The sequence below is a fragment of the Thamnophis sirtalis genome, unplaced genomic scaffold (genome assembly GCF_051295495.1).
Source record: "Thamnophis sirtalis isolate CommonGarterSnake01/CBP01778 unplaced genomic scaffold, rThaSir2_p1.2 scaffold_10, whole genome shotgun sequence".
NCBI lineage: Eukaryota > Metazoa > Chordata > Lepidosauria > Squamata > Natricidae > Thamnophis > Thamnophis sirtalis.
Genome location: NW_028261390.1, coordinates 47,809,049 through 47,833,441, shown reverse-complemented (window position 1 = coordinate 47,833,441; position 24,393 = coordinate 47,809,049). Strand labels below are relative to the sequence as shown.

Here is a 24,393-nt window from a genome sequence, read left to right as displayed (position 1 = left end):
AAACAACATTATCATGTTGATTTATATCACTCAATTGCATTATAAAATAAATAAGTGAATATAAAAAACTTCTTCATGAATTGGATTGTTAGTGGGAGCCTTTTCTGAAATACATAATAAAAATTTCAGCAACTGGAACGCTCAGTAAAGAGACGTAGAAAAAAACATGTTCCAGCAATAATTCTATAGATTGACTTCAGCCTAAAATCCTTTTTAAAGTTTTATCTATTTTAAATAATTCACAGTTTAACTTTTTCACAATGGTTATAATAATAGGCTTAACTAGGGAATAGCTTCATGTCATTGTTTAATATTTAGCTTAACTTTGTAATATCATATCCTCTGAAATAGTAGTTATAAATTATCACATCTGGGGGAAATGTTTCTTTACATAATTTTTTTCAAATGTTACAGTAAGATTTCTGATTTCTTCTGGGATGATCAGTGCAGGAGTGAAATTCTACCAGTTCTGATCGGTTCGCTCGAACCGGTAGTAATCTTTCTAGCTAATCTAAATTGTGTAGCACAACTGACTTCAGGCGAACCAGTTGCATTTTTTACTACTGGTTCGAGCGAACCAGTCTGAACCAGTAGCAGCTGAAGCTGTAAGTAGCTGTTCTACTTACCTTTGTAGGCGTGCTCAGTAGCAAGCTCCACCCACCTGCCCAGATGTCATCATGTCCATTTTTGACACTTTGTTCATGTGTGGAAGGTCCTATGAATGTACAGAGATGGCGTGTGCTCATATTTGCGAACCAATAGCGAAGGTAAGTAGATTTCACCCCTGGATCAGTGTAATAGTACATACTGATTGACAGGGTTCTTGACAAGTGGAGTCCTTGGTGTTGCCTGTACTTGGCTGTTTTATTCCAGATGCTTCATTCTTTCTCTTTGGTTCTTAATTTGCCTCATGATTAAAAAATAATGGCAGGAGAGCTCAAATGAGTAATTTAGGAATGACACATTTAAACTGTTTACACATTTTAGTCAGTACTTCAATTTCCTATCTTTCCATAATAAGAATGCAGGTACAGAGATATAGTTATCCATAATATATTATTTAGATGTGAATGTGTGTTTTAATGCAGCATCGTATTTCTGCCTTAAAGCAAGAGCTGGGTGGTGCAGTGATTAGAGTGTAGTATTACAGGCTTCTGCTGATCACCGGCTCCCAGCAGTTTGGTAGTTCGAATCTCACCAGGCTCAAGGTTGACTCAGCCTTCCATCTTTCTGAGGTCGATAAAATGAGGAGGACCCAGATCTTTGGGGTCAATATGCTGACTCTGTAAACCACTTAGACAGAGCTGTAAAAGCATTGTAAATTGGTATATAAGTCTTAGGTGCTATTGCTATTGCTATTGCTATCGTACATGAACATTGAGCTATTTCCTCATGTAGTTTTTTTTTTATGTTTGTCTACAGCAAGTGATAGTGCCTAGCCAAACTTGGCCAATCCCCATACTTGGTAATGTCAGAACCTAATATTTTAAGGAAGATCAGTAGAACATTTAGGACTATAGATTAGACTGGGGATGAGAATAAAACATTTTATAAGAAGTTATTACAAACTACTTCTATATTGCTGCCTTGAAAACTACAATTATGTGTTCCCATTGCCACTAAGAATTCATCTCAGCTCTCTGTAGCTATTACCTTAATTGCACATTATCAGCTGAGACCCCTTTTTCAAAATATTGCTATGTTTCATTATATTGGGGAAAAAGTAATTATGTTAATACAAGAGTGATAGAGGTAAATCATGATTCTTTCCGCTTTCTCCCCAAACTCCCTGCAAGGACATGACTACCCACCACCACAAGAAAAGGGTTTCTGGAGATGAAAAATGAAAAGGGAAAAATGGGAAAGAAGGGAGAACGGTGATCATCTTCCCACTACCCATATCATCACTGCCCTCTGAATTAGCCCCTAGAAGTCTGTATGTTTTTTAATTATTAATAATGATTTTATTTATGCTTTTCATGTTGCTTGAAGGTACTTCAAAAGGATGCTTATTCTGAAATAGGAGATAAAATAATTGTAATTAATAATAACAAAACACAAGGAAATCCTAGAATCTAATGGTAAAATGAATACGACTAACAATGATTTCTCTTTCTGTATTGGAGATTATTTCTATTAATATATGTTGAAGATTAATTATCTTGAATATTGTTTAGTTGTTTTTCAACAATATACTGAAATTAGCAAGCTCCTGTAGTACAGTCTAATGATCTAAGTAGCTTATTTACAAATCAGGAATTCTCATTTGTAATGTTGTTTATGCATAAACTTGGTCATAGAACATAGAATAATAGAGTTGGAAGGGACCTTGGAGGTCTTCTAATCCAAATCCCTGCTTGAACAGGATACCATATACCATTTCAGATAAATGGTTGTCCAGTCTCTTTTTGAAAGCTTCCAGTGATAGAGCACGCATAACTTCTTTTTTTAAAGTTTTTTTTAATTTTCAAAACAAACACAACACATAAAATCTTCCTTTTTTACATACCGTAGAAAGTGTATCAGTTGGTTACAAAAAACGTTTGTGCATCTCTTCCACAGTCATCAAGCATAATTTATATTAACTCAAGTATTTTAACTCAGATATTTATACATATTACCATCATCATACCTCCATTTTCATTTGACTATAGTTGTTTAAATGTCCTTCATCATAAAATACACCAAGGTTTAATACATAACCACATACTGGCATTACATTTACTATTTCTAAAATCCTCCAATGACACTAAATCCTTATATCCTATTCTAGCTAAATATCCATATATTTAATAACAAAGTTTTATATCCTTCTTTCCAAATCACTGTTTATAATTTACATCTCATTTCCTTATATTGTACCCATACATATATATACGTTATCATTATCCCTCCTTTATTTGACTATATCCTGCATCATATCATTTTCCCCCTAGTAATCAAAACTTAACTGAACCTAACTTAATTCTTTTATTATTATTATTATTATTATTATTATTATTATTATTATTATTATTATTATTAACCCTTATATATAATCCAAAAGGGTTTCTAATCTTCCTTTCATGGGGAGCACCCATAACTTCTGAAGGCAAGCTATTCCATTGGTTGATTGCTTTCACCATTAAGAAATTTCTCCTTAGTTCTAGGTTGCTTCTCTCCTTGGTTAGTTCCATCTATTATTTCTTCTCTTGCCTTTTGGTGCTTTGGAAAATGAACCCCTCATCTTTGTAGGAACCCCTCAAATATTGGAACACTGCTATCATGTCGCCCCCCTAGTCCTTCCTTTTATTAAACTAGACACATCCAATTCCAGTCAGCCGTTATTCGTATGTTTTAGGGTCTAGCTGCTGGACCCTAAAACATGTTGCTCTTCTTTGCATTCTTTCTAGAGTCTTAACATCTTTTTTATATTGTGGTGAACAGAACTGGATGCACTACTCCAAGTTTGGTCTTATACTAAGGCATTATAAAGTGGTATTAATATTTTACACGATCTTGATTCTATCTCTCTATTAATACAACCTAGATATTGGCTTTTTTGGCTGCTGCTGCTGCACCCTGTTGGCTCATACCGATATATTCTAGTAGAATAAACATATTTTGTATTGTTTGTGAAGACCCTCAGTCGTCCAGGTCACAGTTGCTTCAAAGGTACTTTTGCAAAAGGCTACTGGATTATTTTTACTTGAGGAAAAAGAACAAAACATTTTGTGTCTCACCCCAAAAGCTTCATCCATTGTGATGGTAGGGGGAATTCCATCAACATGTATTATTATTTATACCTGTTTTCTTCTTTATCGTAGTCCCTTTTCTATACTTTTATTTTTAGATTACCATCCTTCAGTCCAAGTTGATCATAAGAGATCTCTTATTCCCTGCATATTTTAGCTAGCCTATTCTGTACCCATTTAAATCTTCAAATCCTATTTTGAATTGAAATGACCATCACAGATACAGTTTGATAATATATCCAATTTATTTGAGATATTATATTGACAGTTAATTTTCAGTTTTGTTCCAAATGATCTCTAAAAATAGATTTTATCTTCTTATTGCAAATGATAATTTGTTCCAAAATTTTAACTAGGCTTTTTATAAATATATTTTTCTCTTTCAGTTCAGAATTTAGTTCAAAATGTTGCCTTTGAGTATAGTACATTTATTGTCAGTGAATCACATTGCTATTTTTATGACTATTATCCCAATTTGAAGACAGCTTCTAGAAATCTTTGCCACATTGTTTTAAGTCCTCCTAAATAATTAATTGCACACATGACACTTCACAAGAACAAATTAAGAAGTACTGTTCTCAGTGAATTTCTTCCTATCAGAGAAATTTGGGGTGGCCAAATCATCCAAAGCATTTTTGTTGGATTGCAAGGTTGCCTTGGTTTTGATTATAAAAAGTAGTTAATTTTTCATTTAGTAATTTTCCTCTTAAAAGAAGGCAGGATAGAGAAGATGGTTATTTACCACAAGAAGAAACAAAAACAATACTTTCTACACATTCAGAATAAACAAGCAACTTTCCCTAAATCTCTGCTGCCCTCACTGCATTTTATTTACTGTTTTTAAGCCTACTGTTCCACAAAGCAAACTGTTTTTGGAAAACAATTTCCAATCCAAGCAAAAAATGATCTTAGTATTGTAGAACAGTTTGTAATACAGTGTCATATTTTGCATCTGTTAACATTTTTGGAACATTCTCATGCAGAGATTTAGCCACACCGTTAATGTTTGGGTATGGATAGTCTGTCATTTGGGTTGATGGTACTTTCCACATTTTATCTTAATGCTCTTGGAAAGGCATTCTTAAAAATTTATTTTTTATTCAGCATTGTTGGTTTTATTTTGTGGAGATTTTTTTTTATGTAAATAATTTCTCATTGCTCATTAACAATACAGATGTGCCTTAGTATTGTAATTTTGATTAATATACAAAAATTGTAAAGACTTTTCTTTTATGACTTCTCTATGATATGATTGTATTGTTCTGGCTTGACAGTTTTCTACTTACACATAATATATATTTATTAATATATATCATAAACCATTCAGAAGGGCACATCATGAAACCATCTACATGGAACATTGAAGTCGCTGTGTTTTTCAAAATCCAGGCATAACTTTTTAAAGCCATTTGCTGGTCTTCTAAATACACATGGTGCATATTCACTTCCCGTTCTACTTTGCCAATTTTTGTAAACTGTTTACAACAGTTATATCTCACATTATGCGAGAATGCCATTTGGAGTTAAATCTGTAATAACTTCTCTTATGAATACTTACAATTACTTTTATTTAAAGCAGCAATACTAATTTATATCGATATTAGCTCCTTGTTACTGCAATTTCTGTTTAGCAGGTATATTAGTATTTGAAAAGTTTGGTACAGTAACTCCCCAGATTAATAACAAACTAATTCAAAGACAATCCATGATGAAGAACAGAGCATATTTTAGCAACATTCAGCTAAAAAACACAAAAAATCAAGTTAAATACACAATGCTTCAAGTTATTTATACAAGACTACTTATATACATACACACCATTATACAATAATATTTTTCTGGCTTACATACAAATTTGGCTTAAGGACAGATCTTGGAAATGGAATTAAAATGAAAGAGGAAGGTGTATTGGATATGTTCACCACCTTGTGTTATTTGTAAAAATAATAAAGGTGGGATAATGAATGAATGTATGAATTGATTAATTAACGAATTAATGAATGAAGTAGGCATCTTGGGTGCAGCCCCAAAACAATTGGAGTACCTCCTGAACACTATCGGCATTGAAAAATTCCACATCAGTCAATTGCAAAAGGTAGCTTTATTTAGAACAGGTTACATCCTGCGATGATATCTGTAACACCATCAAATATCCACATCTCACTATTCCAGGTCCTTGGGAAGGACTCCATACTGGAAAAAATGCCAAATCCAGTCTAAGCATATGACTAACTGTGCAACAAATAATAATAAAAATAATAATAACTTATTCTTAAATGAGGCCTAATCTCTACATAAGGTTTAATGTATTTCAAAAACTGAACTCCATATTGATTAAACATAGCATTCAGCAGCCATGATTATGAGTTGCATAAAATTTGTCAATTGTAATAAGTCTAAGCAGTCTTAATTTTAAAATGTACACTTCTTTTTTCTTATTAAACTTCAAAAAACAAATACAGTGCATGCTTAACCAAAATGCAGAACAAAATTTGAGTGAGGGTTGCATTAATTTAGGATTGCAGCATTCTTGCTGTTCTGGCTAAATGGCTACTTTTCATGATGGTTCATTACTTTCCAGCTGAAGAAAACAGTTAAGTGAGTGCATGATTATGGCCGCATTTAATTTTATATATTTGTATCAATTTTCATATATATATATATTTAACAGTCTAAAATTGAAGTTACATATCACAGATTTAAATTGGTCTTTTATGAAGTTTTGTTACATAAAATGATAAGACTGATCAGTGGTGAAATCTATTTTTTTTGCCCACCGGTCCTGTGGGCGTGGCTTGGTGTGTGTGGGGTCATGTGACTGGGTGCGCATCACCAACTTTTTTTTACTTTGAAAGCATTTTTTTCCTGCTGTTTCGGGCAAATAGACAGGAAAAATGCTTTAAAAAGTGGGAGGGGAGCTTCCCACAATTGCACAGCTCACAGCTGATCTGTGCAATCGTCTGAACCTTTCCTCCCCCACTTTTTAAAAAATTTTTTCCTGCCTATTCGCCCAAACTGGTAGGAAAAAAATACTTTAATAAAAAGCAGGGGGGGGGGACTTCTGACAATCACGCAGTTCACAGCTGAGCTGCATGAACCTCGGAAGCTTTTTTTTTATTACCAGTTCATCTCTACCGGTTCAGCTGAACCTGGAGGATTTCACCCCTGAGGTAGATCCTTAGAGTACCAATATCTAGTATGGATGACATATGGCTAATTAAAGTATTCAAACACAATGAAGCCAACCTTAGAGAGTGAAATTCTACCAAAGTCAGTAAAGTATATCACCTGAAGTAATAAGTATATGAAGTCTCCATTCTTTAGCATAAGTAAATACTTTTTAAGTATTCAGCATTTAAGCCAATAAATAGAGTTATTGTTTTCAATTATAACAATTCATTGCAGCTACCTCGTATGTACTAGTATACATAAGAGTGCATCATCTACATCTGTTGTTGCCCGGCCAAATTGTTCTTTTGAAATTATATATGAAAAGAATTAAATAGATCAGTTCAGAAAGGAGAACACTAGGAATAATACAAAAATAAAGTTATTGTTTAGCTGTTAAAATATATACAGTATGACTGAAATCAGGAAATTAATAGGAACAAAGAAAACAAGATGAAATAACTTTTATTGTCATTTTTTACTTGAACACACTGGTACACATTAAAAATGAAATTCTGTTGTCCGCTCACAAAAGAAACAGTCCTTATATGCCATGTCCTGGATAGACAGAAGTGAACTGCCAATAATCTTCTCTCCCATCCTCACCACTCCCTGTCCAAAGCAATATTGCTTCCAAACCAGACTGTAATGCAATATGACAGGATGCTCTTGGTTGTCCCTCTAAAGTAGGGGTCCTCAAACTTTTTGAGCAGGGCGCCGATTCATGGTGCCTCACACTGTTGGGGGAGCAGAACAGTTGGGTGGGCATGACTAAATGGCCATGTGACTTGGTGGTCATGGCTAAGTGACCATTTGACTGGGTGGGCATGGCCAATTTAGTAGTACATTTTGCTTTTGTCCTTGCTATACTTTCTCAACCCAAGTAAACTATTTACTTAAGACCCCCCTCCCAAGGGAAAAAGAGCACAAACTTTCTTGCCACTTGCCTAACTTAATTACAACAGTAGCTTCAGGCTCCTTAAAATAGGCCATTAAAAAAAGAATAAAACAAACAGGATTTCCTTCAAAATAGCTCCTGATCATATGTTTCAGATGACCACACAATAAACCAGACTGAGAACTGCATGAATTAAGGCTGCAACTAAAACCCCCAAGATGGGCATTGAGAGACTTTGGAAGCAGGCGGAAGAAGGCGAGAATCAACACACATGCAGCCTCCAGTGGCGAATTAAGGAGGGATAATGGTCCCTCAGACTGTTGGGGGTTGGACTATAGTTTAAAAAAAAACATGAACAATTTTCAATGAACACTGCATATATCTTTATTTGTAGTGCAAAAAAATATATGAAACAATACAATATTTAAAATGAAGAACAATTTTAACCAACATAAATATACTACTAATTCAATGGGAAGTGTGGGCCCGCTTATTTGGGATTACAGGGCTAAGAGTCTTTTAAGCCTGGAGGAGAATACACAAACTGATTTGCTTTTTGCCACACTTGTGCATGTGGATATCTACCAGAATTGTTCAGCAACCAATTTGGTGGATGTACTTTATTATATGGGAAGAATGAAATCAGTGGGTGAATTCTCCTTCAGGCATTATATTGCATTTGCATTTGAATTAGTGTTAACCAACTTCAGCTGATTTTGAAAAAGCTAGGAGACATGGAGACATGTCCCCCATCCACCCACTTTTAAAGTGCTATTTTAAAAGCAGCCTCTTCCCTACTCACCCACCCGCCCTGAATCACATGGCTGGGAAAAACATCTGAAAGGCTGTTTTTAAAGCATTTTTAAAGCATTTTTAAAGTATTTTAAAGACATTTAAAGACTTTTAGTGCACTACTTTACAAGCTGACAGCTGCTTTTCAAGCTGGCACCACCCCCTCTCCTACTCACCCACTGGCTTTGGATCACATGGCTGTGAAGAACATCTGAAAGGCTGTTTTTAAAACACCTTTAAAGCATTTAAAAAGATTTTTAATGTGCTACTTTACAAGTTGACAGCTGCTTTGCAAGCCAGCACCACCCACTCTCCTACTCGCCAATGGGCCCTGGATCACATGGCTGTGAAAAGCATCTGAAAAGCTGTTTTTAAAGCATTTTAAAGACTTTTAAATCACTACTTTTCAAGCTGGCAGCTGCTTTTCATCCCACCAGTCCATGGACCAGATACTTTGCATTGGTGGGCTGTATACGGCCTGTAGGCTGTAGTTTGAGGATGCCTGCTCTATAGAAAGTGGTAAGGACAGGGGAAGGAAGATGTACTCTTATGATGTGATGCAGAAAATTTAGGCCCTGCAGTATTCGCATCACTAATGTCTCACTGTTGAGTAACCAAGCTAACCCTGCTCATTAGTTTCATAATCAGAAACCTGATGCTACTAACCACCTCTGCAGTTAGATCTTTAATACACAGTGGTGTATGGCTGTGCCTTTGTTTTTCTGAAATCAACAATGATTTGTTTTGTTTTTCCTATGTTTAAAATGAAGCTGTTTTTACAACACAAGTTCACCAAACCCTCTACCTCCTTGCGGTAAGCACCCTCATTGCCATCTTGTATAAGGCCCACTACTGTTGTTTCAGCCTCATACTTCAAAATATGGTTGATGGCAAACCTTGCATGTTTCCGAAAATGTCATCTTTTTAATGTTTAAGTAGTACAGTCAACTTAGATAAATTCCATTTTTTTGTTCTCAATATTAAATGATACTTGTGAGTATACAAGTGATTTTATGCTTTAAAATTATGTGAACTAGGAAATTTATATTTAAGCTTTATATTTTAGCCATATTGGTGAAAGGTTGATTGTGTTTAAGTTACACAAAGTACACTTCGTACTACAGATGGACTAAATATTAGTTCTCACATTACTAACATATTCATAGGAGCTATGGAAAACAAGCACAGTTCTGTGAAATGTCATTTCTGTTATACCAAGCAGTATTTTTTTTGTAATGCATAGATAACCCAGTCAATTTAGATGAATTGCATTTTTATATTCTCAATACTGAATGGTACTTCTGAGCATATAAGTGACTGTATGGTTTAAAACTGCATGACCTAGGAAATGTATATTTAACCTCTGCCACTTCTTAGCCAGTGTTTGAGTATGTTTCAGTTAAAATTGTTTCCCCTCAATACAGATACTTGTGGACTAGAAATTAATTTTCAAATTAGCAACATTACATTCTAGTTTATGACCTGATATTTCAAAAAATTATATTTTAGAAATTATAAATTATTATTATTTAATTTTTCATTTATTTTATTAATATGACTTTCTTAATAGTATCCCATATATAAAATATCACTTACATTGGGTTATGTTTTGGTTGCTTTGCTTAACAGTACACTAACACTAATAAAACACTGACAAGTAAATCACGTTAAGAAATCTTTTAAAATGAATATTTAAATAAATGTTAGTTCTTAAGGCATAATACAGAGAGGTTTGTGATTGGAGCTATTCCTGGAGTATAGATTGCTCCAAGACTGAATAGATCAAATGTTCAAATACCTTGGGGATTAGTCCTTCATTTTGCAGGCAACCCCATGGGAAGCAGGTTGCTGAAAATGCACAGAGGAGCCCATCTACCATCATTAAATTCCTTAAGATGAGAGATGGCTACTATACACCTGCAGCTCTCAAATTACTTTAATCCAATAACACAACTTCTCTATGAACTGCAATTAGACCCCTTTTCCATTGTTGCACTATTTGAATTTGTACAAAATAATTTTTAACATCAACCTTTCAACTGTCTAATTGTGTCTTTTAATGCCACTCTGTGACTAGAGACTGATTTCATGAAAGTGGAGGCTAGAGTGTGGGTGACCATGCTCAACTATTGACTCAAGCTATTTTTTTTAACATGCTTTTGCCTGATTAACAATGAGTGATTTTCAGTTGACATGGAAACAGGAAGTAGCAACTAAAACGGCATCTTTGAGCTTCCCTGCAGGTCTTGTACTTAGACTAGGTAAAACACCCATTAAACAGTATATAGCAAACACAGAATTCCAATTGGAGCAAGCCAGGCCCCAAACATTACCAGTGAATCTGACAGTAACTTTGCACTGCAACCATAACGAACTAAACTGTACTTACACATAGAAGGCTCTTTATTCTGGCATGATATCATCTCTTTCCCTCAGGTATTCCTTGAAGGCTAATAAAGAAAGATTCTTTACCAGGAAAGATAATATCCCTGTGGCTCTAGACTCATAGGAACAGCAGATTTAGATTTCTATTTTTACTCTTGATCTTTCCTTTATGCCTTTTTAATATCCCATCTTAATTATGCTGGTCTATAGAAGATTTGAATTGATTAGTATCTGGTAGGCATGCTGAATTAGTTGTTGACACTTTAAAGTTGATGAGATATATCATTGTCAAAATGTTGAATAAAATAGTAATGGGTAGCATTTAAATGTTTTAAAAACCATATAAAGAGTATTTAGGAAACAATAAAACCTCAGTTTACCAGATCTTGATGCAAGGACTTCCTCATTCAGTATGCCACATTTCTCTTATGATTTACTTAATTCATTATGTAAATAATACAAAATATATTATTGGCAAGGTTTGTGTGATATCATTATGCAAGTGGTATAATTTGTTTTATTTGTGAAATGTCATCATCATGTATGTGATACTCTTAAGTTAAACTATTTAATGGCAATTATTTTTAGTTTAATTTATTAAAATAAGCGTATTAAACTCTGGAGTATTTTGAACACTTCTTAGCATGTGGTTGGGAGTAAGTGCTACTGCTAACCATGTTGGTTCCTAGCTAGGATTCAGTATTTTTTTAAAAATGTATCCTGAAATGCAACTTAGGATGACTCTCAAGCAGAAGTAGTTGCTAGAAGAATAGTAATAGATGCTGAATTAGTGGGACATGAGGATCTTGAACACATTGAAGGAAATAAATAATTGTAGCTTCCAAGACTGTTTCTTGTGCATTATTTGAACCACTGTCTTATATTACTTTGAATACTCTCCAGGTCTTGTTAAATTTTTGAGAGGAGTAGTGAATTGGACATATACAGTATTTCTATGTCAACATCCAATACAATTATCAAGTATTTTGATAATTATTTAATCATTTGAAAGTAATAGTACAAGTGGAGTTAAATATAGACAAGGATTTATTTTACATGATAAGATTAATTACATTTTTAAAATATTCTAGTGATATAATCTTCCCTATATTAAGAGGCATGAGAATTAGTATGTTTGAAATTAGTGCAATTTTATCCATTTGTTTAGAAAATATCAACTAGCTGATCACCTAAATGTGTTCTACTTTATGGTTGAGAAAAGATAATTGTCATCTATCACTACCTACCTCACCCAAGATACATTAAGTAGTCAATCTTCCTTCACCACCTACATCCTCCATCTTCCTCCAGGGGCCCCACCTCTGGTGATCTCAGAAAAATATGTTTGAGGTCTGTTTCAAAAGATTGGAAAAGCATCATTCCCAGACTGAGTAACTCCTCCTTATTCAAAAGCCTGTGCAGAACAATTGGTGCCCATCTTCACATGGATTTTTAATAAATCACTGGAGATGTGTTTTGTCCTTTATTACTTACCTGGTTCCTGACAAATCCTCCATCAGGAGCTGAATGACTATAGGCTGGTTGTTCTGACATTTATATTTATGAAGCACTAACTTCTCAAAGTTAGCTTTGAGAGATTACTGCTGGCCTACCTGAAAGTCATCATGGATCTGCTTTTAGACCCCCTTGGAGTTTGCCTACTTAGCAAATAGCAAATAGTTCAACAGATAATGTTGTCAATATGATACTGCACTATATCTTACAACATCCAGAATGCCTAGGGACCAATGTACAGGTCCTTTTTATAGACATCATCATTCAGTACCATCATTCCAGAAATTCTTTACTCTAAACTAAACTGATTCGGCTCACTGTGCCTATTCATACTTGCAGGTAAGCTTTTTGACAGATAGGATGTAGAAGGTGAAGCTAGGGAAAATTACATCTAGTAATGAGCACAGGAACCTCTCAGGACTGCTCTCTCTGTTGCTCTCTCTCTCTATTCCAATGACTGCATTTCAAGGTAACCTTCTATTAAAGCATTGGAATTTGCAGATAATACAATAGTCATTGGCCTCATTCAAGATTGTGATGAGTCTGCATATAGAGAGGAGTTTGAGCAACCCACCCAGTGGTGCAGCCAGAACAATCTGGAACTGAACATGCTTAAAACTTTAAAGATTAGAGTGGATTTAGGAGGAGTCCTTCTATTCCATCACCTCTTACTATATTTGATAGCACAGAATCAGCTGTATCCTTAAAATGTTGGGGTTGTATAATCTCCCAGAATTTAAAGTAGACACTTAATATAACTATCATTTTAAACTACAACAAAGTATGTTCTTCCAGTGTCAATTCATGAAGTTTACACTGCCTCAGAAGCTGTTGGTACAGTGTTATAGAATAATTATTGAGTCATTTGTTCTTCTATAACTGTCTGGTTTGGTTCAGCAACCAAACAGGACAGGTACAGATGCCAATGAATAGTTAGGATTGCAGAAAGAACAACTGCAGCCAGCCTGCCTTCCATAGAAGATCTGTATATTGCGTGGGTCAGGAGGGCTGAGAAAATATCTGCACATGCTTCACGTCCTGGACAGACTGTTTTAAACTCCTCCCGGGATGCTTTTATAGGGCACTGACCCCAAAACAACTAGACACAAGGAAAGTTTCTTCCCTTGTGCCATTACTCTGCCAAACGCCTAATTCTTACAGTACTATCTATGTAGATTTACTCATGTCGTATGGCTGTATCATTATTATCCTTCCTTACTAACCCTTGTTGGTATTGTTATAATGATTATTGTTACTCTGTTGCTTTGCATGTGCACTTGGAACTTCTGCACAGGAGAATTTTTTATGCTTCTAATCACACTTGGCCAAATAAATTCTATTCTATTCTATTCTACTCTACACTACTCTACTCTAGTCTACTCCATTTTTTTAAATATTCTAGAGCAGCGCTTTCAAACTCACGGCCTGCAGGCTAGATGTGTCACACACTGGCCACACCCACACCTAGTTTAGCGAAGGGGAAAAGAGTTGTGATATGTCACATAATGCTGCCATGATGCTGCAAGTTTGACACACCTGTTCTAGAGAAATAATTTCTCCCTATTTTCAAGAGGCATGAGAATTACTATATTTGAAATTAGTACAATATTGTACGTTTGTTTAGAAAATATCTTACTAGTAACATTGTTAGCTCTGGAAACATTTTATAGTAGCAATTTTTTATATAGTAGTTCTCATGGCACAGGAAATATGCTGCATATAAATGTATATTTTTCCTGTTTATTTAGAATCAAGTGCATTAAACTAAATTATAGTTATGTCTTGAACTATTTTGATAATATGTCATAAGACACTGGGTGTTCTTTGCCAGTTTTAAAATGCCTTCAATTTCCAGGAAGGTTCAGTCCCTCTAAATGCAACTTTGATGTTATGATTTTCTCAACAGGCACTGCTCAGTCCACCCTATGTTGGAATACTGCATATCATGATGAGGATCTAATCCTGATTGGAGATACTGAATGCCACGAAAATACAAGTAAATAAGAATAAAGATAATGATATAAGTAAATAATAGTAAAATGCTGCTTCGCACATTTATAACAATTCAGTAACCTTATATTATCTTTATGATAAAAATTGGGTTTTGGCACTTAAACTTACGATTAAATATAGTTTTTGTAACTGGAAATTATTGTCTGAATTGTCTTGTTAGGAAATTATGCCAGTAAAAAATAAGTGTGTCCTGAAATACAGTGCTAGAATTAAAATTAGGAATCTGCTAAGGTATATTTAGACCTACTGATCAATATCTTTCAAATGCATATTGACTTAGATAACATATGAGTCGATAGACACATTTTGAATATTGTACGTTTATTGCACTTTCTCTAGAATATAGTAACAATTCTGTTTTCAACATCTTAATGATGCATGATTTCACCACCAAAATTCAAGACAAAATGCCTATGAATTTTCATATTTTTTAAAATAAATAACATAAATAATGATTGCAATAAGCATCTGGGAGACAAACAGATTTCTACTGCTCACATTCAAATTCCCCAAACTATGATTTTGGCTCTGTTTGCTGGGGCGGTGGAGGGACAAAGTTAGAAGATAAAATAATTTTCTTTTCAAATTTCCTGATTATATATTAACAATCGTTGTACAGGCAAATGCCTTTTAATAACCTTGGGTATATCCATTTGTGTACAAGGTTCTTTAGGATCAGTTGTTATAAAATATTTTGCATGGCAATTATGTTTTCTTTTTCAGTTGGAATGTTAATTTTTTGAAGAATACACAAAATCTATTTTTGGGGGGGAGTTTCATATTTCTGTGAAAAGAAGTCTTCTGAAACTTAACATATTTGCATGTAATTTGTTAGTCCATTTCCATACACACACACGAACACAATATGTATGTACTCTGTGTGTGTGTGTGTGTGTGTGTGTGTGTGTGTGTGTCTACATGCATATATACATGCATACGTAAACATATAGGAGGTATGGTGGCTCAGCAGTTAAAGATGCTGAGCTTGTCAGCTGGAAAGTTTTGAGACTCAAATGTCGCACAAGGGGGTGAGCTCCCATTACTTGCCCTAGCTCCTGCTTCGAAAGCATGTAAATGTGAGTAGATAAATAGGTACCACTTTGGTGGGAAGGTAACAGCAGTGGTGTACATGGTGGTTATATGACCATGGAAGTGTCTTTGGACAATACTGGCTCCCTCGGCTAAGGAAAGGGGATGACCGCCCCTTATTGTCAGAAATGCCCAGATAGGAAAAACCTTTACTCATACTTATGCACATAGGCAGAAGAAAAGTAATTCTACTGAGTATAAAATCCAGTACAACATAGAAGATTTTATAGTATTCCCAAGATCAGATCAAAATTTAGATAGTGTTGAAACATGACCTGGGACTTCATAAAGTATAAGAGATCACATATTGCAGTCTGAAATAACCATATTCCTACTAGTAAAAAAGCCTTTCCTGCTCTTAAGATTACAGTTGTCAATTATGTGCTACATTTTAATTCAAATATAGATATAATGCTAATTGTAAACAAGGTCAGAACCCCCACTTGTAGGGATTATAAATTTAAAACTGAAATACACATACACACACTATAATTATTTTATACCAACATTTTTTTCCAAATGTATGTTGATTTTCTAACAGAAAGATTAATCACTAAAAATAATATTTTAAGAATGCATATAGAGCTATCAAAATCTTACCTGGATGGTTATTAAAATCTGTATTGATTTTCATTTATTTCTTAAATTGATCTTGCCTTGCATGACTATTTTATCTTCATTCTTGATTCTTATCAAATGTTATCATGGATCATAATGACTTATGCACTGTAGATGAAATGTAATCAGCTTTTGGGGGCGGGGGGAGGTACTAGGAATTCATTTCTTGCTTAGATCTTTAATTAGGCGTTATAGTTTGTGTACAAATAGAGAAAACCAGAACATGTATAATAGTAACAACCTAAAACTCAGGAATTGTTGTAACAGTAAAAGGAATTGATCTTTATTCTCTAAGAATCACTATGAGGATAATCCGCTGTGAGACTAGGAAAGTTTTGTCCATTTTATAATTTAAACTATAATATTTTAATACTGTACTGTACAGAAAATGAAATTGATTTGAATTCTTGTTCATTTAATGTTAGTTTTTTATTTGAATAATATTTATAAGAGAATTTTCACTATTAACATAACTGAGGCAAATTCATCATTTTCTCATATGTGCTCGATTTCTTATTAAGTACTATACTGAGTTGTCATTTCATATTCTGATTATAATGCACTTTCATTGTTGTTACTATGTTGTTGTTTATTTATTTAGATTTTATTACTATTGTTCCAAAATTTAAAATAAATGAGAAAGACTACAATACAGAAATTCATAAATGTTCACTATATCCAGAACTGAGTTTAATCAAAGGGAACATAAAGATTTTTTTCTACAGTTTTAAAATTATAATATAACAAAAAAAGAGTGAGGTCATAAGCATCTGGGAATAGATGTTAATAATCTTTTCCTACCGTGAGTGAGATTTCATATCTTAGAATATTTGACAAGAAATTCATCTGTGGGTAGTTTCTGACAATAAGAAACTCTCCTGTGAAATGGGTGGGTTGATAATATATCCCAAATATATGATTACTCTGGCTTGGTTTTTCTGTCTGGAAATACTGTTTCTCGTGCTATTTATTCATATTCATCATAATAAAAATGTACTTAGTAATTTACAACCAAGATTGTACAGTAAAATAGCTATTTAAAAATTAAATAAAAGTGTAAAGCAAACTAAAAATCTACCTAATGCACACACATTTAACTCATAACCAATGGCATCACTTTGCACCCCAAAGCTTAGTTTTTAATAGAAAAAGCACTGGTATTAAGACCAACCACACAGAGGAGGAGGAGATAGCAAAGATTTTTTTCACAGTTCATACATGCTAACAGAAAACAGTGCATATTTGCCTCCATTCCTTTGATTTTCCCAAATTGGGGGACCACGAGCAAATTCCTCTGATTTACACAAAGGAGTTCTTTTTTCTCTTCCATTCAATCATGCCCAGTTCTCAGAGACTGCCTGGACAAGTGCCTTGGCAAAGTTTTCTTGGCAAAGTTTTCAGAATTACTGTAACTTGCCATAGCCTCCTTCCTAGGGCTCAGAGAACATGAGAGGCCCAAGATTATTCAGATGGCTTTGAACTAAGGAGGGATTAGAACTCACAGTCTTCCAGTTTCCAGCTCTAACCACTGAACAAAATAGCTGTTGCATGGATAGGATAGGTCAAAATCTTTTGCAAAAGATGCTCTTCCACATACTCCAGTACTAAGTTATATATAGGGTTTCAAACAGCCAAATCATCACTTTAAACCTGGAAGTGCATCTTTTCTGTGCCTGCCCTCTGGAATAAGGTTTCCCCTGAAATTTGAATGGCTTCCACCCTATTGCTACTTTGAGTGGCTTTATTCTTTGCCCTGGACTTTGGAGACAACAATTGATGCTCCTTTCTTCCTTTTCTCCATTTTTCACATTTTTAGATTAGCATCTAATACTCCAGTAGTCTCTGTGTATTGACTAGCTTCAATTGTATATGAATAGCTGAATTTTGGCTAGCATTAAATGCAATTACGTATGATTTTATAAATTGTACCAAGTAAAATTTCACATTATTCAAATCTTGACCTACCGATATTGAATTGACTTTGATCTCTGATCCTAAAATTCCTGATCTTAAAGGGCAATCACATGTTGTTAATATAGTATATATGAATTTCTTATGAATCATGATAATGCAACTGAATATCCCATGGGTTGTATAACTTGGGATTCATAGTAATATAAGCAAAATGACTGACAGCTGTCTATATAGGCAGAGCAAAAAGAGCTATCTACTATTAACAACTCAATTGAATATTAACAGTATATAACAAAAATTGAAGACACATGTAATTCTATATAACTTTTATATTTTAATTTTTTTACATTGTGTGTGTGTGCGTGTGTGTGTGTCAGTGAATGAGAAAGAGGGGGCTTGTTTTTGGAAATAGATAGCCACATGGATATAAGTATATAGAATATTAATAATAAACAACAGAAGTAACAAAGTATCTCTTGATACAATCTAGTCCTTTAATTATTGAATATTCAACAACCATATTTTTATGCAAAACAAATCTCATGACAATAAAATAAAAAAGGTTGTCTTCAGATTCTGTTCAGCTATTCAAAAATTAAATTAGTCATTTACATTATATTGGAATTTGTTACTCCTCTTTCATAGAACTAATTATTTTGACTTGAGTTCGAACTCCTGCTCAATGCAGGAATACAAATTAAAGTTACTTCATAAACTAACGCTACTTAAACATTACCACCATTTCTCTGAGCAATTAATTCTAGTATCAGATTGCTTTTTGTACTATAAATCTAATTGTAATGTTTACCTAACAGTCAACATTTTTTCAGCATAGGAACAAATGGACCTAAGTCTTTATTCATCAAGCATACATCTGGTTTTCTGATATCTTTCCTTTGTAAATTATTCTACTTTTTTGTGGATGCCTTGTTAAAATAACATTAAGATTCAGATTTTTCCCCCCTGAGTCACTGAAAGAGAAAACCACAGCACTTTCTAGCTATAGTACATATCCAGGAAGTTCTCAGTTAACATTCAGTGATCATTCAAAGTTACAATGGTACTGAATCTATGGTGCTTATGACCAGTTTTGAGATGCCAGCCATTCTAGCAGTCTCATGATTATGATTTAGACATTTGGCAACTGGCTCATGCTTACAATGATTGCAACATCTCTGTTCAAGTGTTCACAATCTGCAACCTTCCCTATCTGTTTCCCACAACCAAATTCATTGAGGAAGCCATCAGAAAAGATCACAAGTCGCTTGGATGTCTCCCTGACCTGTACATCGTCGCCAAGCTGCTTTTTGCTCTTGCCTTACCTCGCTGGCCATCCACACATCATTGCACACCATTGCATACCCAGAGCCTCACTAAATTTGCACTCATCTCTCTGGCCATTTGTAATCTTTGTGCACCTTCCCTGAGCTTCTCACATCACATATGCTCCTTTCCCATCCAGCAGCAACCACTGCAGCCCTGCCACACTCTTGCCACTTTTTCCCCAAACCCACTCGGGTTCTCCCACTCTTTCTCACCTAGTAATAGACCAAAGACCGTGATATTCTTGCACTGTACCTGTCTTCCACCTTCGAGCAACCCCCCTCAGAGTCTTGTTGCACCTTTCTCACCACCTACATACCCTCCCTGAGTGTCACTGAATTCATAGCACACCTTTCCCACCACTCATCCATCCTTGAGTATCTTCTCCCACTAGCAACAACCACCCCAAGCCTTGCTGTATTTGTGTCTTTTGCCACCTGTGTACCTCCTTGGATCCTCTCCCATTTAATAGCAGCCATTTACCTATCTGCCAGTCTGCTTGAGAATGTCTGGGACTTGCAACTTCCTGCTGGTTCCCCCACTGACTTGTTGTTAAAACTGACAGAAAGTTGCAAAGAGGTGCTTGCTTAATGACCCATAATCCTCACTTAGTGATAGCAATGGGGAGTGCAAGGATTGCCAAGCCAAGAATTGATTATCATCCAGTTGCACTTACGTCCATCATTATGAAATGTTTTGAAAGGCTGATAAAAGACTTTATTGTATCCAGCCTCCCTCCAGTGTTTGACTCACTTCAATTTGCTTACCATCCAAATCATTCCACAGAGGATGCTATTTCCTCTGTTCTCCATCTGAGCTTGGCACATTTAGAGGAAAGAGATACTCATGTGCAAATACTATTTGTCAACTTTAATTCAGCATTTAATATGATCATTCCTCAGCATTTAGTAGACAAACTGGGCCATTTAAGATTCAATTCTCCTTTGTGCAACTGAATTCTTGATTTTCTCACTGATGGGCCCAAGTATGTGCGAGTTAGGACTAATATTTCTAATAACAGGTTCTTGAAAACAAGTTCTCCTTAGGCCTGTGTCCTAACTCTGGCCCATGACTGTTGTGCAAGGTTTGCTACAACTACCGTATATTGTGAATTATTCAGATGATACAACAGTGGTGGGCCTTATTCAGGATGATAATGAAGATGATTACCAGGAAAAGAGGTAGAGGATTTGATTAGTTGGTGTAAAAAAACCATCCTAGTTTTAAATGTAGGAAAACCAAAAGAGGCACAGCCATACACCTCTGTGTATTAATGATCCAACTGTGGAGGTGATTAGTAATGTCAAGTTTCTGGATGTGCAGCTGACCGTAGTGCCTGCATTTTCTTCATCATATGACAAGAATACATCTTCCTTCCCCTGTCCTTACCACTTTCTATACAACAACAATTGAAATCATCCTGTCATATTGCATTACTGTGTGGTTTGAAAATATTACTGTTTTCGGACAGGAAAGCTGTGTAGAAACTGGCGAAGATGGCAGAAAAGATTATTGGAAGTTCACTTACTTCTATCCAGGACATAGCATATAAAGGCTGCTTGACCAGGGTCGGCAGTATTGTCAGGGATGCTAAACATCCTTCCCATGACTAGTTTTCTTTGTTACCTACTCAGAGGAGGCTTCGTGGTATCTGAAGCAGAACAACTAGATTCTCTAATAGCTTTGTACCATATAGTATCAACCTTGTTAATTCTCAACACTCTTTTTTCTGCTATGTATTCAAAATGGACTGTGATTAATATATTTATATGTATGTGTACACACACAGACACACACACACAAACAAACATTATCTTATATCGTCTAGCAGTGGAAATTCTGGTACAAATTTTTGCTGTACATGCAAATGAATTATATAAACACTACAGTAAATTACCATATAATCTCTAAGCTGTAATTTCACAGAAACCACCTCCAAGGTTTATTTTAAATTTCTAATAAAACCTAGAGAATTGAATGTATTTTTAAAATAATTTGCCTATTTTGTATTTAAATTAGTATAGATCCAGTTTTACTAAAATGGCAATAATTAAATAGGCAGTAAAAAGCCATTATCAATTTATAGGACTTGCTAAAATAAGTTCTTGATACAAGTATAGAAACATTGTAGGTTATTTTTTTGAGAATCTCAATTTTATAAAGACAAATCAGTAAAAAAGAATATTGATTTTGAGACAGAGATGCTACTCGCTTAAAATATCCATTGTAGTATTTTATGAATATGGTAATTGATAACTCCAAGCATCACATAATTTGGTCTTCTGTACAAATTAGCATACTTTTCAAATTCTTTGTATGTCAAGGAACTTTTAAGGAAAAACCTTAGAGAATGGCCATTTAGATTCTAATGGCCACTGCAAAATCACATTCGATTATTAAAGATTCCAATTTTTAAAGACACAATATTTATTACGTGCCATTTTATTGTAGATGATGAAAGTTTATTTATTAACAGTTCAATAGACAAGTAATAAAGTATAAATTTCTTTGGGTTTCCACTTTAATGCATCAACTGTTAAAAAATGAACAGTCTTTCAAGTGCTTTATTTTTAACATGAAGCTCTAGCATATTTTGGACTCAGTTTTATAGTAATAGAATTTGCTACAGCAATTGCTAAATAATAATTTATTATTTTTTCAGTATGGTTCACAAATTTTCTCTATGCCAGCTTTAAAGGAAAGACTGTTTCCATATAACAAGATTTTGGTTTTTTGGGGTGTGTGTGTGTGTTAGTTGTTCTTATTGTTGTTAATGCTATCCCCCCCCTTCCTTTATTCTGATAAAAAAAAAGTTTTGTAGGGATTTTTAGGAACCTGAAACTCATTAAAAAGCAGATTTTAGCACTGCAAGTCCCATTATCTTTCTATATGTTGTGACCTTAGAGAAGAAAGCAAAAAGATTGACAATAAATTGTTTCATTTATTAGAGTATGTGAATGCTAAAAGAAACCATATGGAAATGAATATAACTATATAGAGGTTCCATAAACAAGCTAATATTAATTTAACTTTGCTTTGTATGAGTGTATGGATGTTTTTCTTGTGCTTTATGGCTAAAAAACAACAGATGACTAAACATTAAATAAAACATTATTTGAAATCCTTTGTAAGAAATAGAAATTAATCTTGCCTTCTGGTGAGTTTACAAAATCATGAAAATAACCATAAAAATATACATGTACATTGTAGAAAATTAACACCCTACTCTCCTTTATCATATATTATTGTATGTGATATAGCAGTAAAACAGAAACATATATTTGTATAGGCACCTATGTGTATCCTTAGCGGAAATGATTTAGAAATTAATTATCCTCCATATGTTATCTTTATAAAAATCATTTTCATCATACTTTAGAATCAAGATACGCTTAAATTTTTACATGGATTTTCAATCATGCCAAGGACTTCACTTGCTATTGGGCTGCATGCTAGAAGGGAAGAGATCTCCAAAATTGAAATTAAGTGAATAAGGTCTGGGTGAACACTAATTTTATCTAAATAAAATACAATTTATATGATTATTCTCTATGTATTTATGTATTTATAATTTTATCTAACAAATTAATAATTACAGTATAAGTAATTATTTCTATAAATGTGTTTTTATTTTTTCCATTTTCATTTCGTACAGTCACATATATACTGTGCATAACCGGGGCCATATAACATTGAACAATAAACACAGCCATTCCTCTTGTCAACAATACCCCCCAAAATAGAAACCCAATGTACCTCTTCGACCCTCCATACACCCTTTCTTTCGCCCCCCTCCAACTTTCCATCTTCCCTCCAACATTCTCCTCTACCCTACTTCCCCTCCCCTTCTACCACTCCTCTCTCCCAGTACACTCCCTCCCTTCCTTCTCACCCTCCCTCCCATCCTCTCTCCCACCCTCTCTACCCCTCTTTCTTCTATCCCTCTACTCCTCCCTTTGGTGTATTTCTACTATCTGTTAATATATTCAGCTAACAAATATAATATCTAACAAATTAATAATTACAGTATAAGTAATTATTGCTAGCAGTATCTGGAGGACTCTGGAACTACACCAAGGCAGTGGGGATGAGATGCATGCACCACTAGGCGATCTGCTTTATTATAAGGGGCATGAGCTTTATTCAGCCTTAACCAACATATTCCTCACTTCCATTTCTTTTGGTAAAGTATGGCAGGCAGTTGGGAACTCTTTTCTTATCATAATGTAGCATTGCATCTGAATCCAAAACAGTATGTAAACCTGGCTGTGCTCTCTCAAACCATATTAAGTGTATAACTTAATTTGAAATGAGTGTGTTTCAAACAAAAAGTACTCAACTTTAGCTACAGTTTATTAATTTGAATGAAATATGAATTTGAGATTAAGCTTCTACATTTACAGCCACAACAGAGGAAAGTGGAGCCCAATCTAGGACACCATGGCTATTATTGTCCCAGAAAACCTTAATTTACTGATGATCAAATACAGTAATGAATTAAATAAGCATGAGCTGTATACCATATTTGAAGAGCTAGTGAGTGTAATAACTTAGGTTGATAAATAACCATAATGGTTTACAGGATATATGATTCAAACATTAATTTTTTGCTTTATGTTCACCTAGAACTACTTGCGTAAGTATTTAGTTCTGTGACTTATGTACTACACAGGAAGAATTATTTCTTGTTAATAATATATAAAGATAGTACAAATTGCTTTGCCAGCATTAGATGGTCTCTCTCTAATATTCCATTATACTGGAAGTGTTTTCAGTTAGCATAAGAACAGTTCATTTCATTTCATAAATTTGTTTTATTAACACAAAACTGAACCTTTTGAGTCTACAGTCTTAGCTAAAACAATAGAGCTTGACCAAAAATCTAAAGCCATAAAGGTGATTAGAAGAATAGATGTAAATTAAAAATAACATACTGTCAGCGCT

General features: G+C 34.4%; 1 protein-coding gene across 10 annotated transcripts in view; it reads left to right on the top strand.

Moving 5' to 3' along the window:
* TENM3 (teneurin transmembrane protein 3) overlaps positions 1 to 24,393 on the top strand; it is an 836,795-nt gene that overhangs the window by 517,256 nt on the left and 295,146 nt on the right. For 8 of the 10 annotated variants that reach the window (XM_087724558.1, XM_087724556.1, XM_087724555.1 and 5 more), the window contains one exon: positions 14,399 to 14,488. The exons of the other annotated variants lie outside the window; for them this stretch is intronic. In XM_087724558.1, the coding sequence (XP_087580684.1) occupies positions 14,399 to 14,488 (90 nt within the window). The remainder of the gene's footprint in view (positions 1 to 14,398; positions 14,489 to 24,393) is intronic. 10 annotated transcript variants of the gene reach the window in all.